The 16,050-nt window shown below is 35.1% G+C and overlaps 2 protein-coding genes across 2 annotated transcripts; one reads left to right on the top strand and one right to left on the bottom strand.

Moving 5' to 3' along the window:
- Window positions 1-5,418: 5,418 nt before the first annotated feature.
- Window positions 5,419-5,871, bottom strand: LOC110902704 (cell wall / vacuolar inhibitor of fructosidase 1). The gene has a single exon (XM_022149166.2). The coding sequence runs from the start codon at window positions 5,869-5,871 to the stop codon at window positions 5,419-5,421; it is 453 nt and encodes a 150-aa protein (XP_022004858.2).
- A 224-nt stretch (window positions 5,872-6,095) lies between these two features.
- Window positions 6,096-6,665, top strand: LOC110900884 (extensin-like). Its single transcript, XM_022147742.1, has one exon. It carries the CDS (start codon window positions 6,096-6,098, stop codon window positions 6,663-6,665), a length of 570 nt encoding a protein of 189 aa, XP_022003434.1.
- Window positions 6,666-16,050: the final 9,385 nt, after the last annotated feature.

The raw sequence follows: 16,050 nt of genomic DNA, 5'->3' as shown, positions 1-16,050 counted from the left end.
TCACTTTTGCCACACACAATTTGGCATGTGACATTGAGTTAACAAGGCTCTTTACTTATATGGACTAAATTGCAATGAATGAAAACCTTAGTGTATTTTATGCAGTAGGTTTCATATTTGTAAAAAACAATGATTGGTATAAACCACAATAACTAAAACCGCAATTTACTCATTTTTTTCCTAGATTACAAGAATCAAATGATAGGTGTTGGGAATCGAAAATACAACAATCCAGCATGGAGCCATCTGCTATTACTAAGACCTTTCTCATGTTAAGAGTTATATCTTTAATGATCTTATTGTGATTCATTGATTTGGTGATAACTTTGTTTGATACGTTACGTACCCGCGGGTAGAGGGATGGGTTTCGTTACGTTTGGGTTGTTTGTGATTTAGGCTTTTGGAATGGTGTTGATCGCCATTGTTAATGGTATACAAAATTTAGCTCGAATTCTTTATTTTCTATCCATCGATGAATTTTTTTGATAATAAATGTGCAGGCCTTGCGTCTTCCTACAATGGCATGATAACATGGATGAGCTGGAAATAAAGAAAATGGAAAAGGCATAAGAAGCCTACATGGATGAGCTGGAAATAAAGGAAATGAAAGAGGCACAAGAAGCCTACAAGGCTGCAATTGCAACTACAAAAGAGAAGCAAGATGACAAGTTGATCCCAATAGCTACCAATCCCGGGTTGCATCTGCAATATTTTGTTTAAAAAGTTGGCTGGTCTGAATTTCAATAGGACATCAAATCATTTTTATCGCCAATGATGGGCTAGCCCACTTGGTAGCCACTTTCTGATATAGAGTACGGAATCTTAAAATATGTTAATATTTTAGTTTTTTAGTTTTTAGGCAAGTATAATGTTTGATAGTTGTTTTGTTAAAGTTATGTTGATCTACAACAATAGTAGCAATTAAAGGATAGTAGCAATTAAAGGATATTCGGGCATGGGCAATACCATTTTTGCATCACTTTGTTGTCCGCATCATTATGTGCTTGACAACAATGGTAGCAATTAAAGGATATGCGGGTATGGGTTATACCATTTTTGCATCACTTTGTTGTCTGCATCATTATGTGCTCGACTCCACTTAAAAGACTAAAACATGCGTGAATGGTCAAGACCCACCCGACTCTTGATCTTTGTTGTTAGTGACTCGTCTCTTTTCTTAGGAACCATATCGATACCCAGGTTAACATAACCCAATCTTGTGTCTTTTTTATGGCACAAATTGTTTTTTTGCTTGGTGTTTACTACCCTTGAGCTTTATATGATTTGGTGTATGCTATAGATTGTCCTGCATTTTAGAGATAAAATAACCAATCTACTCTCGACCATATTTCTAACTTTTTTATAATTTAATTATTTTAATAAGTTTACGAAGTAAAAAATATATATTAATTATTCATGTATTCGAATAATCTGAAAAGCATATATGTTCATTTCAAACCATTGCATTGCCTATAAATACAACCGCAAACTTTGTTATCACCACTGTGTCGCATCCATCTTATGCGGCTCTGCGTCGTCCTTCTACCACATGCCCTTTCAACAACAAACATAAAATTTGCATGTTATCCGATTCTTTTCCTTCCAACCTCTCCTAAGAAATCGTGTTTGTTATCTGTTTTATAGGAGACTAGGAGTTGATATTTTATATTATTCGTAAGCCAATATTGAAATCCAATGTGACTGTGCATATCAAAATATATCGTGTTTGTGTGTTTCAAAGGTTGGTGACGGTGGTGGTGTTAAAGCCTTGGAGAATCCATGATAGTTTTTTAGTTTTTGGTACATGTTAAGTTTTATAATAAAGAACGGACACAAGTTATTAAAGTTCTAATAATCTGTTATAATAAATAAAAGTTTTTTTTTTGTGTCGTGGGTTATTCAATGAGGCAAGTTTCTGCCTCTGATTCTTGCCCAAAGTTTCTGACCCTACTCGCAACCCTAATGACTACAACTTTCAATTGAAAACAATTATAAAACAAGTTTCTTTGCAACCCTAATGACTACAACTTTCAATTCAAAACAATTATAAACAAGTCTCTAACATAGTTCGATTAAAATAAAGTAAAATTTCCAAAAAAAATTATGGGCAATAGGCCCCCTTTAACTATTCATCCGCCATGGCGTATGGGCTTCGAAAACATTCTTATACAGATATCTCATTATAAATTAAAAAGGAATTAGCTTTACATGAAAACTTTAAATACTTATGGAGGCAAATTTGTGATATTTATGAAACCGAACTAAACATTTGTGGTGGAGAAGGGAAAGAGGATACTTTAGAGGTTTAAAGTGTTATTTATGTACTTTTGTTTATTGTAAATTAAATTTTCCTAGCCCGGGATGCTCCCGGGTGATAGCCTAGTTACGTATACAAGATCTGATTATAAAAAGATTACATCTAACGAGATTAATAAAATGAATTTGGGCCATCCCCTGCCATGCTTTAGTCAATCTCCATCAAGCCCAAATCACTGTCTTCATGTTGTTATTTAAAAACGAGCCAAACCCAAGAATGGGCCTCCACAAACCCAACATGAAAGAGATGATTGTTCAAGCTAAACATGTCTAATTGTAAGACTGTTTTGATCACAAAAAAAAAAAAAAAAAAAAAACTATACTAATGCAACCACTTTTGCCTTTGTGATTTCTTTTATAACCATAACAACCCATTATATTATATTATATATATTGATTTTGTGAGACAATGAAATGAATAATAACTTTATTTTTATAATAATATATAGTTTTGTTATTATTTTATTATCTTATTATTTAATATATTAAAATAGTTTATTATTATATTTACTTTTAATAAAATATTTTTCTTTTTTAACATCTATTTCCTTTACCTTTTTTAAATAATTGTTTTTTTCTTTTTTTAACATATATTAATTTATCGATTAATTTGATACTTCTTTAATAAGTTACGTTTATAATTTTTTTCTAAAAACTTAAGTACTTAGTTGTGCTTGATTTGTTTCCCTAACATTCCGTTATAAGTTTTGTTAAAACGAGGTTATACTCAAAATAAAGTATTTATTTGGTATCGTAAAACGGTACGATGATAAAATAAATCGAAGTTTTTTCCCATTATAGTGTTGGTGGATAAAATAATTACCAAAATGGTGTTGTTGCAAAAGTATTTACCAAAATAGTGTTTTAGAAAATTTATTTTTTATCACTCCTAACCTCATTGGATAATTCAAATTCTATGAATAACTATTAATCTAATCATGGTATAATGTCTCTCACCTAACTTATTTTTTTTAAGAATCTTAAAAAAGCCTATTTTTTTATAAATCAAGTTCAGATTTTTTAGTCACTCAATTTTGTTGTTAACTTTTTTTTTTAAATCAAGTTTTAAGGTCTAAGTTACACAATATTTATTCCATCTATTAAATTAAAATAAGATAAATAAAAGCTAGAGTTTAAGGTAAATAAAAATGCTTTTCCTTATTTTTATTTTTATACAATGAAAAAGTTAATTAATATTTTTTCTCAAGTCGGTGTGTTAACTATCCCACTAATATGGATGTGGATACCTATAATGTCGTAACTTGACAAAAAAATAATGTAACAAAATTATTGGGTTGTATAGAAGAAAAAAAGCACGAATAATATTTTGAAAATGAATTTTTAAAGTGTTTTTTATACAAGTCATATCAACTAGAGTTCTTTTATAACATTTAGTTTTTTAATAATTTATGAGAGTATAAATGTGTATAAATAAAGTGTCTTATATATATAGGGGAGGGTTATCTTAAGAACGCTAAATATTGCGAGAACCGTGAGAACGAATGAGAAAACCAATCAAAACCAATTTTTTTTTTAATACAAACCTCATTGTAATTAAAATGCAACATCAAAAAAGAATTTATAACATCAAAAAATTCATTTCTCCTCTCAAAATCACTCTTACTATATTTTTTACGCATGTGTAAATATAACAAATTTACACATGCGTAAATGACAAACTTACACATGTGTAAATTTTCTTTATTTAGGAATTCACGTAAATTTAAACGTGTAAATATAATTTCTAAAATTGTATTCGAACAATAATGATAAGTGTAAAAAGAAATTTTGAATTTGAATTGTTTTTGACCAAGTTCTCGTGCTTTTTTCATTCGTTCTCACGGTTCTCGCGATATTTAGCGTTCTCATTTAAACCCTCTCCTATATATATATATATATATATATATATATTTGATAAAAAAAAGGCTTTTTTAAGATTTAAAAAACAAATAAATTAAGTGAGAGACACAATATCATGATTAAATTAATAGTTATTCAAATTATTAGAATTATACAATGAGATTAGGAATGTGAAACAAAAGAATTTATCAAAAACACTATTTTGGTAAATATTTTTCCAGAAACACAATTTTGGTAAATAGTTTACCCACCAACACCATTATGGGAAAAAACTAAAATAAATTGTTCTAATGGTTTGGCTTTCTAAACAACATGTTTTATTTTCAAATCACGTTTGTTTTACATTATCATTTGCTCGGTTTCGCCGCAACGCGCGATATAAGAAAAACTAGTTATTATTAAACGAATGAGACCAATCAATACAATGCTAGCCAACGAGATCAGATAAACCATAACATGTGCTAAACATGTGCTAGGCATGTTACCTTAAAAGATTATGATAAGAAACTAGTGGAAGTAAAACCAAACTTGAGACTTTTACTAGATGTCAATCGATTGCTTACTACTACACCGACCCTTGAAGGCTAATTATGCATTTTCACTTTTCTGTATGACTACTAAAAGGAACATACTATTAACTCAAAAACATATTGAGACATTTTTACAAACAAAAATTTCTATTTCACGAAAGAAAAGGACACAAAATCTCGGACCAATGAGTTTATTTCATCAACCCAATGGTAGAGACAAAACCTCTAGGTACACCCAGGGTTTAGAGGTCACGGGTTCAACTTGGCTCATAAATGACAAAGTTAAAGAAATTCGTATTCTAAAAAAGTTACAACTACTGGACACAAAATCTCAGACCCATAAGTTTATTCCATCAACCCAATGACCGAGGCAAAACTTATAGCAACACCAAAGGTTTGGAGTTCGCGGATTGAAGTCACATAAGTGACAAATTTAAAGAAAATACAACTATTGTATTGATATGTAGGAAATCATGTTCAACCCGAGAAATCACTCAGACCTAGCTAATTGTTCTTATTTATTTGATATTTTCATGTGTAGATACAAGCTAGAATCATATTAATATCTATTATATATGTATTATATACATGTTAACATATGTGGTCTTAGTTAAAGGAACGAGTTAATTTATCGTAAAAGATCAAAATAATCAAATAACAAGCATCATCATATTAATATAGATGAGTATTTGGCTTATACACATAATCCCACTTATAACAGCATACGAATTATGGCCCTAACCACATTAGCAACATCATTTATAATATTGTTTGAATCCGTTATCGGAGACGACTGACCATGCTCACCAAAACTCCTCTCACACGCCTGTGCTTCCACCGCACTATCCGCCATTCCATCCTCAGCAAACTTACACAGGCCGCCTCGCAACGCCTCCCTAGACGACTGCACATCCGAATCAACCACCACATTATACACCTCTGTACAGATATCCAACGTAGGTGTCAACTCCGGTTGAGAGTTCTTAAGATCAACAACTTGGCGTAGGATTTCGAAACCTCTGTCTTGAACTGCATCAAGTCCGATGAGTGCTAACCCTGTTAGATTTGCATTCTCGCTCTCACGGTTTGCTAATGGAATCTCGAGGCATAAATCGGGAGAAGGTGTGCCCTTACATGTGTTTTCTATGAATTGTCTATCTGTCATGGCTGAAAATAGGGTTTGTTGAAGAAGGAGAAGAAGAAAGAAAATGGTGAGAGGAGATGAGAACTTCATCTTCAAGAATTGTGTGTTTCTTGATTTCGAAAGTTGGTGTGTTTAGTTGATATTTATAAGAAACTTAGGTAACGTTTGGTATGCAGGAATGAGAGGTGGAATGGAATGGACCATTGAGAGGGAATGAAGAAAATAGTGTTTGGTTAGTCAATGGAATGGAATCGCCCATTCCAAAATACATTCCATTCCCTCAAAATCTTTCCATCCCCCCCCCCTGTTTTTTTCCATTCCATTCCCTCTTCACCTTTCATTACAACACCACAACCTACTACTGTTGCCACCACCCACCACCACTGTCAACCGCCGCAGTCACCCACCTTCGCCGCCACCTGCCACCGCCATCACCCGCCACCGTCGTCTCCACCCACCTCCATCCCCTCCACCGCTGTCGCCTCCATCCACCATCGTCGTTACCACCTCCGATCACCGCCACCACCCACCTTCGATCATCGCCGCCACCATTGCCGCTGCCACCTCCGACCACCGTCGCCGTCGCCACCCACCTCCGCCATCGCTATCAACCACCACCACCCACCGCCACCACCGCTACCACCTGCCACCACCGTCGCCACCGCTACCACCTCAGATCACCGCTGCCCCCACCTTCGCCGTCACCCACCACCACCAACGCTGTCACCACCCGTCGCCGTCTCCAATCGCCGCTACTACAACTGTCACCTATCACCACCCACCATCGCCGCCCATCATTGACCACCGCCATCTGATTTTATTCCTTCGTCTTTTCTCGCATACCAAACAACAAAAAGTAATGGTTCATTCCATTCTCACATGGTAACCAAACAAGACATGGAATGGTAATGATCAATTCCATTACCTCATCCATTCCATTACCTCGTCCATTTCATTCCCCCGTCCATTCCATTACCCCATTCCATTCTGTTTGGTATGGGGTAATGAAATGGATGGGGGAATGAAATGGACGAGGTAATGGAATTGATCATTACCATTCCATGTGTTGTTTGGTTACCATGTCAGAATGGAATGAACCATTACTTTTTGTTGTTTGGTATGCGAGAAAATACGAACGAATAAAATCGGATGGCGGTGCTCAATGATGGACGATGATGGTGGGTGGTGATAGGTGGCAGTTGTAGCGACGTCAATGGTGGTGGGTGGAGACGGCGGCGAGTGGAGATAGTGACCGGTGGTGACAGCGGTAGTGGTGGTGGTGGGTGACGACGAAGGTGGGTGGCGACGGTGGTCAGAGGTGGTAGCGGTGACGACTGTGGTGGTAGTGGTGGTGGCGTTGGTTGCGGTGGGTGGTGGTTGATAGCGATGGCGGAGGTGGGTGGCGACAGCAACGGTGATCGGAGGTGGCAGCAACAATGGTGGCGGCGATGATCGAAGGTGGGTGGTGGCAGTGATTGGAGGTGGCAATGACGATGGTGGATGGCGGCGACGGAGGTGGCGGTGATGGAGGTGGGTGGCGACAACGACGGTGGCGGGTGGCGGCGAAGGTGAGTGACGGCGGCGGATGACAGTGGTGGTGGTTAGTGGCAACGGTAATGGGTTGTGGTGTTGTTAATGAAGGGTGAAGAGGGAATGGAATTGAAAAAAAAAACAGGGGGGAGAGATGAAATGATTTTGAGGGAATGGAATGCATTTTGGAATGGGTGATTCCATTCCATCGACCAACCCAGCACTATTTTCTTCATTCCCTCTCAATGGTCCATTCCATTCCACCTCCTATTCCTTTCATACTTTTAATGATTTTCATTCTTTACTTTAAAATTAATAATTATATATGTGTCGATACAAATTAACGTTTTGACTTAAATTTTTCTGAAAATGAATCGGGTAATATATGGTGCGTTTTCATGCTTATTTTTTATGTATGTTTTCAGTTAGTCTACGTTTTGACGTAAACTAAAAGACAGTAGTTTTCTACATGTTTACTTTAATGTATGTATTGGTATATAAATTCATGTTTTGACGTAATTTTTTTCGGAAACGAGTCTAGATAAATATAATACGTTTACGTATGTTTTTGGTTAGTCTACATTTTGACGTAAATTGTGTTCGAAACGGGTCGGGTCAAATGGAATACATTTTCATTTACCCGTATAAATTCAAGTTACTGTACATTTTGACATCGCTAAGTCTCGATGCAAAGGTGTAGTTGTTAGGTGGAACTCTTACTAAACAAACCAACCCAGGTTCTATTCCTCTTTTGTAACCACAATGCTTGTATAGGTTACACTGAATTAGATCGGATACGTCTAAACACGCGTTTTACATAACATGTTGTCAGCTACAAACTACTAAGGCGTCGCCACTGCAACGCACGACCTATAGCAGCAATCTAGTTTATCAACAAAATTGAGGCCAGATTGTCATGAGATTTAAGTATTCACCATGTAACAAAAATACAAGATTTCATCGTTAGATACGGTCTATGTAGCACGGGGACTCCATTTATGTGGCCGTACCCGTATCGGGTACTTGTCGGGGACGGAAACACCGTGGGTACTCGTCGGGGACGTTTCCTAAACGTTTCCAATGTTGGGGACGTATCTGGTAGAAGTATCCAGCCCGTTTCTATTTAATTTTAGGGTTTTAACCCTTTCAAATTCCACAACCGGCCATTAAATAAATAGACCTATGATATTCGGCTTCTCTAATCTCTAAACTCTCAAGTCTCATCATCTCTAATTCTCTATCGATTGTCGATCTCTCACTAGATGAACCGGAATTTGAAAATGATTTGATTATTGATAATTAATTACCTTTGGAAGATGTAGTATTTTTGGAATTTGTTTAATATATTTTTATTTTTTTATATTTTTTATTGCCGTACCCGTATCTTGAAATTTTGAGTTTTGCCGTTCCTCGTTCCCGTATCGTCCCCGTACCCCGATCCCGTACCCGTTCCCGTGCTACTTAGGATACGGTTTGCCGCTCAAAGATAGGTTCCTGTTGCTTTTCAGAACTGAACGCAAGAAAAGATGTTGGGTTCGCGAAAGGTTTAACTCTTTTACTCAGTCTTTTTCAGCTTTTTCGGACTGGATCAGGCCGCCCAGTTCAGTGTCGGAGACGACCGAATGGAGCGAGTTATCGGCGATGTTGGAGTTTGTGAAGCTATCTGACTCTTAGGACAGGTGGGTGGAGACAGTGTCGACTTTTCGGTTAAAGCGGTAAAGGATTTTCTTAAAAGTGCTGAAGACTACAATAATTATTTTGTTTTCAAGTGATCTAAATGGGTTCCTAAAAAATGCAATATTCTGGTCTGGAGAGCCGAAATGGGGAGGATAGCTACGGCCGACGCTCTTGTAAAACGTAATTGTTATAATGGTAGTGACTTATGCTCCCTGTGCGAGGATGGAGTGGAATCGGCAGAACACATCTTTTGCTCATGTTCGGTGGCTTCAAGTGTGTGGTATCTCATTAGCCGATGGTGCCGTATTAGCCCTGTCTATGCTTTTTCTTTTAGAGATCTTCTCTTAACTCACGAGTAGTCCGGATTGGAAAATAAGGCTAAGGAGGCTTTGCAAGGTATTATCATGGTGGGATGTTGGTGCATATGGAAGGCAAAAAATAAGAAAAGGTTTAATAACAATGTCAAGGAAGTCTTAGATATCTTTCAAGATATTAAGGTAGTAGGATTCTTATGGTACCAAAATACATCGAAAAATAGAGGTATCTCATGGAGTAATTGGTGCTCTTTTAACTTTATGTAATTAGCCTTGTTTGTTGGGTGTTTTCGCCTCCCTCGGTTTTGAGGGTATGCTTGTGAATAAAAATTACTTTAAAAAAAAAAAGAATTGTAGCTCGATAACATCAAGGTGTTGTAACGGTGTCTTTTGCTCAAATGATGAGAGCTCAATTCTCATTAAAGACGAGTGATACAAATTTAAAAGTAGCGGAGGTGAGTCTTTACAAAAAGTATGCTATTTATTGAGTTAGTAAAACAAAAGCCAATAATATAAATATAAATAAATATATTAAAAAATGACATTGTTAGTTTGTTATGATGGTTGTAATATAAATAATTTGAGTTTAGTTGATGGTATAGTGCTGGCTGGTATTAGCAATTTTCGTTTTAAAACCCACTGCAATTTTAGTTGTGTCGCATCTTCCGCTTCATACACTTCTTGTATGTCCAGTCATTATATGTTGCGTATTAGGGATAAGTAACCTAATTGCTGTATTGGTCTATTAAGAAGGACAAAGAAAAATCGTTTTCGGGCATCATTAAGGTAAACAGCTTTGTGTGGTTCGTGTATCACCTAGTTAACATTGCTAGAAAAAATAGAGTTGTTGGTTATCCGTTCGCGCATTTGACCGTCGTTAATCTCTCGCAGAAGTCAGTGGATAACTGTCGCCAATGAAACAACCCACTAGCAAAATTTTGACGGATTTTCGTCGATAAGCACCTTCACAAACAGATTTAACCATCAGTGATACTCATTTAATTTCTATTGGTCCCATACTGGAAAATTTGTCCCAATATTGTAAGTTATACACAGGGCTCAATCGCTTTATTGCCAACCCTAAGGTTTAGGACTAGGGTTGTTCTTCTGGATTTTTAGTCGGGTTTCAGGTTATTCGGGTTTTTTGTTATAGGAATCCTATCTGTAACCTGACCCAAATAAGATTTGGGTTAATTGGTTTCAGGTCGGTTAAATAAGTATACGGATTTTGATTACACAAAATGTCAAATAAAAACACTCCCAATATGATACTTCGTTTAAATCCATGCATTGAACATATATATTAATTAAATAAACATCAAATACAATAAGCAGAAAGCTAAACCGTATCAACCAATCACATAAACTAAAAAGAAAACGTCAAATCGTATCAACCGAACCAAATCTTTTTAATCACTCAAACAACCAACGAAACATAATATCATGTTCAAAACAAAAAACACAAAACAAATGGGAGGAAATTTAGACTTTTATAGTTATTTTGTATGTATAAATATAAGTGACACTTTTTATGTAATTCATTAATCGGGTCAATGCGATTTACAATTTTTTCAACCCAATTACCAACCCAACTACTGCTTTCAGGTTTCGGATTCCATCTTGTTTGGATTCGGGTTAAACAAATAATCAGGTTCGGGTTGGTTTTTGTTCCGATCGGTTTTCGAGTTTTGGTTAAAACAACAGCCCTGTTTAGAATACAGGTTTATTTTAATTCACAATTTCACAATATATTAAATTTATAATGTCCAATAATAAAAGCAAATATGCGAAAACAAATGTAAACTATTTTTCATAGATATAACAATGGTTAGGATCAAATAGGAAGTTTATTTTGGTTAGGAAGGATAGAAAACAATAGGATTATGACATGTGGCAAAATTTAAAATAAAGAGTAAGGGTATTTTAGTCAATCGTATCCTTTGTATCCTTTCTTTTTCCTTCTTCTCCTCACTAACTTCAAAACCCACCATTTTCAAAACCCAACATCTTCAACCATTTCTTCACTTTCTATCTCAATAATCACTACATTATAGTGCGATTTTCGTCACCAATCAATGATTCAAACACCCGATCAACGTGTTCTTCAGCTTTTTTGAAGAAACCTAATTTAATTTCATACAATATCTCATTTTGTTCCCCGTGATTTTGAAGATAATCACTCGATCCGTTCGATTCGATCGCTGATAAGTGTTTCTATCATTCAAATTTCGTCAATGGTTGAAGAAATCAGCTTCGATCCATGTAAGAAATTCTTTAATTTCATTTTTCCGATCTGGGTTTTTGATTTAGTCATTGCGTTTTACGATCTTGGCGGGGGTCCGGGGCAGCGCCCCTGGTAACAGGGTCCAAGGGGCGACAGCCCCTAGCGGGGTCCAAGGGGCAGAGCCCCTGGCTGGGGTCGAGGTAAAACACATTTTTATGTGTTTTCATTCCATTGCGTTTTAGAGAGAACACTTTTTTTTCTGTTTTTAGGCCATTGCGTTTTAGAAATAAGACAATTTTATGTGTTTTCTGGCCATTGCGTTTTAAAAAAAAAAACACATTTTTGAAGTGCTTTTAGTGCGTTGCGTTTTAGGTAAAACACATTTTTATGTGTTTTCAGTCCATTGCGTTTTAGAAAAAAAAAAACATTTTTAAGTGTCATCTGGCTATTGCGTTTTAGGTAAAACACATTTTTATGTGTTTTCAGTCCATTGCGTTTTAGATAAAAAGCATTTTTAAGTGTAATCTGGATATTGCGTTTTAGAAATAAGATAATTCTTTGTGTTTTCTCGTCATTGCGTTTTAGAAAACAGACATTTTTAAGTGTTTTCTAGCCATTGCATTTTAGAAATAAGACATTTCTTTGTGTTTTTGGTGCATTGCGTTTTAGGTAAAACACATTTTTATGTGTTTTCAGTCCATTGCGTTTTAGAAAGTACACTTTCTTTTGTGTTTTTAGGTTATTGCGTTTTAAAAATAAGACATTTCTTTGTGTTTTCTGGCCATTGCGTTTTACAAATAAGACATTTATTTGTGTTTTTTGTGCATTGCATTTTAGAAAAATGTCATTTTTAGGTCTTTTTTCCATTGCGTTTTACGCAACTGGGTTTTCGAAAAAAAATTTCGAAAATATAGCAATAGTATACTCGTTTTAAAGATAAAAAACGCTCGTTTTTTGGTGCAGTTTTTATAAAAAATAATGTCGTATGAAAGAGTTATTAACGTTTAAAAAATGGGGGGGATTGGAGGAGAGAGAAACTATTTCCTTGGATTGACTAGAATGCCCCTAGATAAACCCACGCGCCTCCTTTTTTTTCCTTCAATTTCACTCATTTAATCTTAGCCCTTGATTAAATAAATAGATGGTAAAGATTACTTCCTAGGCTTCCTACCCAAATAAACTTCCTATTAAACAAATCTATATCTATCTATACTTTCTATAAAAGGAGAAAACCAAGTGACATAAGAAAAGTTGAGGTGGCAGCCATAGAGGCTGTCCAACAAGGCTTTTCTTATGTCATTATCGCATCATAATCCTTAATATATAAAATCACTTTAATTTTCAAAGGTCTGGCCCACATCTGTAAAATCACTTTAAACATCTACTCACATACAAAAGGTCTGCTGTTCAACAGAAACGCTTCAAACCTCTGCCCATATTCAAAATTTAAAATCCTGGCTTCAAATTCAAAATTCAAACTACATATGAATCTGGCTCTCTATAAATAACATATATGAATTTGGCTCCACATTCAAATTTCAATTTATCTCTCTCACTCATATTTGCGATCATATCTCTCTCACTCAAATGCATAGCTCTCATGATTAATCCGGTTAATCTTCGATTACAGTTCTTTGTTCGAACATTTGTTGACTCTGTTTACACATTATTCTAATTCTCGCTTTATATTTCAGCCTAATCAGAGTTATTTAAAATTCAAATAATCAGTTGCGGGTTATTTTAGGTTTGTGGATTCTTTTAAACTGTTGATATATGTTGATAATATTTATTTTAAGGTGTTGATATATTTCAGCTTTGTTTTTTCCGACCGAGCAATGGGAAGTTCTTCTGCACTGTTCTTGAAGTCTGAAGTGCAGAAAGTGGAGTACTTCATGAAGCCTGTTCTTGAAGTCTGAAGTGCAGAAAGTGGAGTACTTCATGAAGCGCCGATGTTGTTCTAGGTTTTCTTGTATTTATTATCACTGATGATGTCGATTTTATATATTAGTTCTTCAATCAGCCTAATCATCAGCCTTTTATAGTGTTTAAAATGCATCTTTATGATAAATGAAGAAGTTAATGGTAATTATGATAGTCTGTTTTTTTTTTGTTTTTTTTTGTTCTTTCTATTTCTTGATATTTACCTTTTTAGTTTTCCTATGAAAACTTATTTTTGAAAGGCTTTCCATTATATCCTTCTTTTACATCAGACTTGAAGAAATATACAAGTTAAAAATGTCATCATGGCTGTAGGTTCTTATGATTTAAAGTATCGCTTTATCAAGCAAGCTGAGGATCAAGTATATGAGGATAGGGCTACTCTTCAAGAGCTGAAGAGGTGTTTTGATGGACTGTATCTTGGTCTGTTTACGAGAGACTTGGAGTTCATGGCGAAGTTCACAGATATACATAGAGAAGTTCAGTACTCAATGAAGTTGAAGCTAAAATTTCTTAGTTTTTTAGATTTTTAAATTTCGTTGACTACTGCTTGAAATCAGTGTCTTTAGATTATTAAATTTTGTTATTGAGTACTCGATGTAATTCTTGATCTACCATCATATGTGATAGATAAATTTTAATTCTATTAACCTTTGTAGAGCAATTTATTATTACTAATTGAGCATCAACAGTTGTTAAAGTTGATACCTGCTATTGTAAAGGTCTGTTAAAATTAAATTTTACCAAAAGAGAATAACTATTTGGAATCATCGTCTGTTGATGATTAAAACATTATAATGTCTTCAGAGCATCAAAAGTCCATTCTTAAAAAATAGGTATTTTTTAAAAAAAATTGACAAAAATCTTTAAAAGTCTGTTGAAAACAGCTGTTTTTAAAACATCTGTTTGGCAAAAGATTCATCCACTGCTTAAAGGTATTGTCTGTTCTCATAATTTCTATTTTATGTAACGACTGTTGAGTTGCTACTGTTGCCAACATCTGTTATTCCCAACAGCAGTTTCCAAAGAATTGTCAACCATTAACACAACAGAAGTTCTGAACATCTGTTATTGCCCAACAGATCTTTGTAAAATGTCTTCAGAACATGAACTCCATTCTTAAAAAATAGCTATTTTTTAAGTATTGGAAAAAACTCTTAAAAGTTTGTGGAAAACAATTGTTGGGCAAACTTCTGTTTTGCTCAAAAAATTGCGGTGACATAAGAAAAGCTGATGTGGCAGGCAGAGAGACTATCCGACAATTTTTTTTTGAGGTTATTATTGCATCATAATCATAAGTCTTAATATATAAAATCAATTTAAAACTGATTATCAGTGTTTTCATAGTATTTGTTAATGTTTTGAATCAACTTCTCTTTGGATAAAAATTCATCCACTGCTAAAAGGTATTGTCTGTTTTAATAAGTGTTGTTTATCTTAGCGACTGTTGATTTACCACTGTTTACAACATTTGTGTCCGATGAAGTGGTAGTAGCCTCTGTTTGCCATGTAGATTATTGTTGGTGTTTAAATGAAGAGGTTTTTTTTTTTAATTTTCTTATGGCAGAGGTTTAAAATTTTTCATGTCAGTTTCTTGATATTTAATTTTATAGTTTTCTCATAAAAATTTATTTTTTAATTGTTTTGCATTAAATGGCTGCTGATATTTAATATCAATTTATTTGTTTATATTAAAAGTCTGTTGAAAACAACTGTTTTCAAACTTGTGTTTGACTAAGGACTGCTGACTTACTATTGTTGCATAAGATCTATTAAACCCAACAGTGGTTTCCAAACACTACTGAAGGGTATTGTCTGTTCTCATAGGTTCTGTTTAATCTAAGGACTGCTGAGTTACTATTGTTGCCTAACATCTGTTGTTGGCCAACAGTGGTTTTCAAACAACTGTCATCCATTATCAGAGCAGAGGTTCTGACGTGGACAGATGTTAGCCATCAGATCTTTGTAACTTCTGACACGTCAGCATTCACATTTTCACTTTATAAACCCCTGTTTCATCTCCAAACAGAGGTTTTACTTTTGTCTTGAGTTTAAAATTCATCAGAGCGGTTTTCACCTTCTTCTTCAACACTTCTTCGTCAACCTCTCACAACTTTCAATTCCGATCATGGCTTTGATGATGAAAAATCCGCATAACTACCTGGCTATTTTTGAGAAAACCGAGAACAATACTCTCTATCATTCAATGATTTATGTTCTTACATCATCAAAATATAAGGCCATTCTTACCGCCAACGGACCCATTTACCAAGAGACGCTCCGCGAAATGCGAATACTGAAGAACAAAACAATGTGGCCGTAAGTATAACTTCAAAAGTCGGAGGTGAATCTGTTGCTATTACCCCCACTACCATATTAACAATATTTGAGGTAAACGACTTGGCAGGTAAGATATCTTTCCCGAAAAATGAGATTCAAACATACTTGATTGGGAGGGGATATGATAGACAGTTGAATCAGGCAACTATGTTTAAAGGTAATTTTCCACCACCAATG

Source organism: Helianthus annuus, chromosome 13 (genome assembly GCF_002127325.2).
Source record: "Helianthus annuus cultivar XRQ/B chromosome 13, HanXRQr2.0-SUNRISE, whole genome shotgun sequence".
Lineage (NCBI taxonomy): Eukaryota > Viridiplantae > Streptophyta > Magnoliopsida > Asterales > Asteraceae > Helianthus > Helianthus annuus.
Note: the sequence above shows the minus strand (reverse complement) of the source record. Positions and strands in the feature narration are given on the sequence as shown.

Bases quoted from the DNA above. Each gene is read 5' to 3' on its own strand.
- LOC110902704 (XM_022149166.2), bottom strand. From the start codon at position 5,871: ATGACAGATAGACAATTCATAGAAAACACATGTAAGGGCACACCTTCT.
- LOC110900884 (XM_022147742.1), top strand. From the start codon at position 6,096: ATGGAATCGCCCATTCCAAAATACATTCCATTCCCTCAAAATCTTTCC.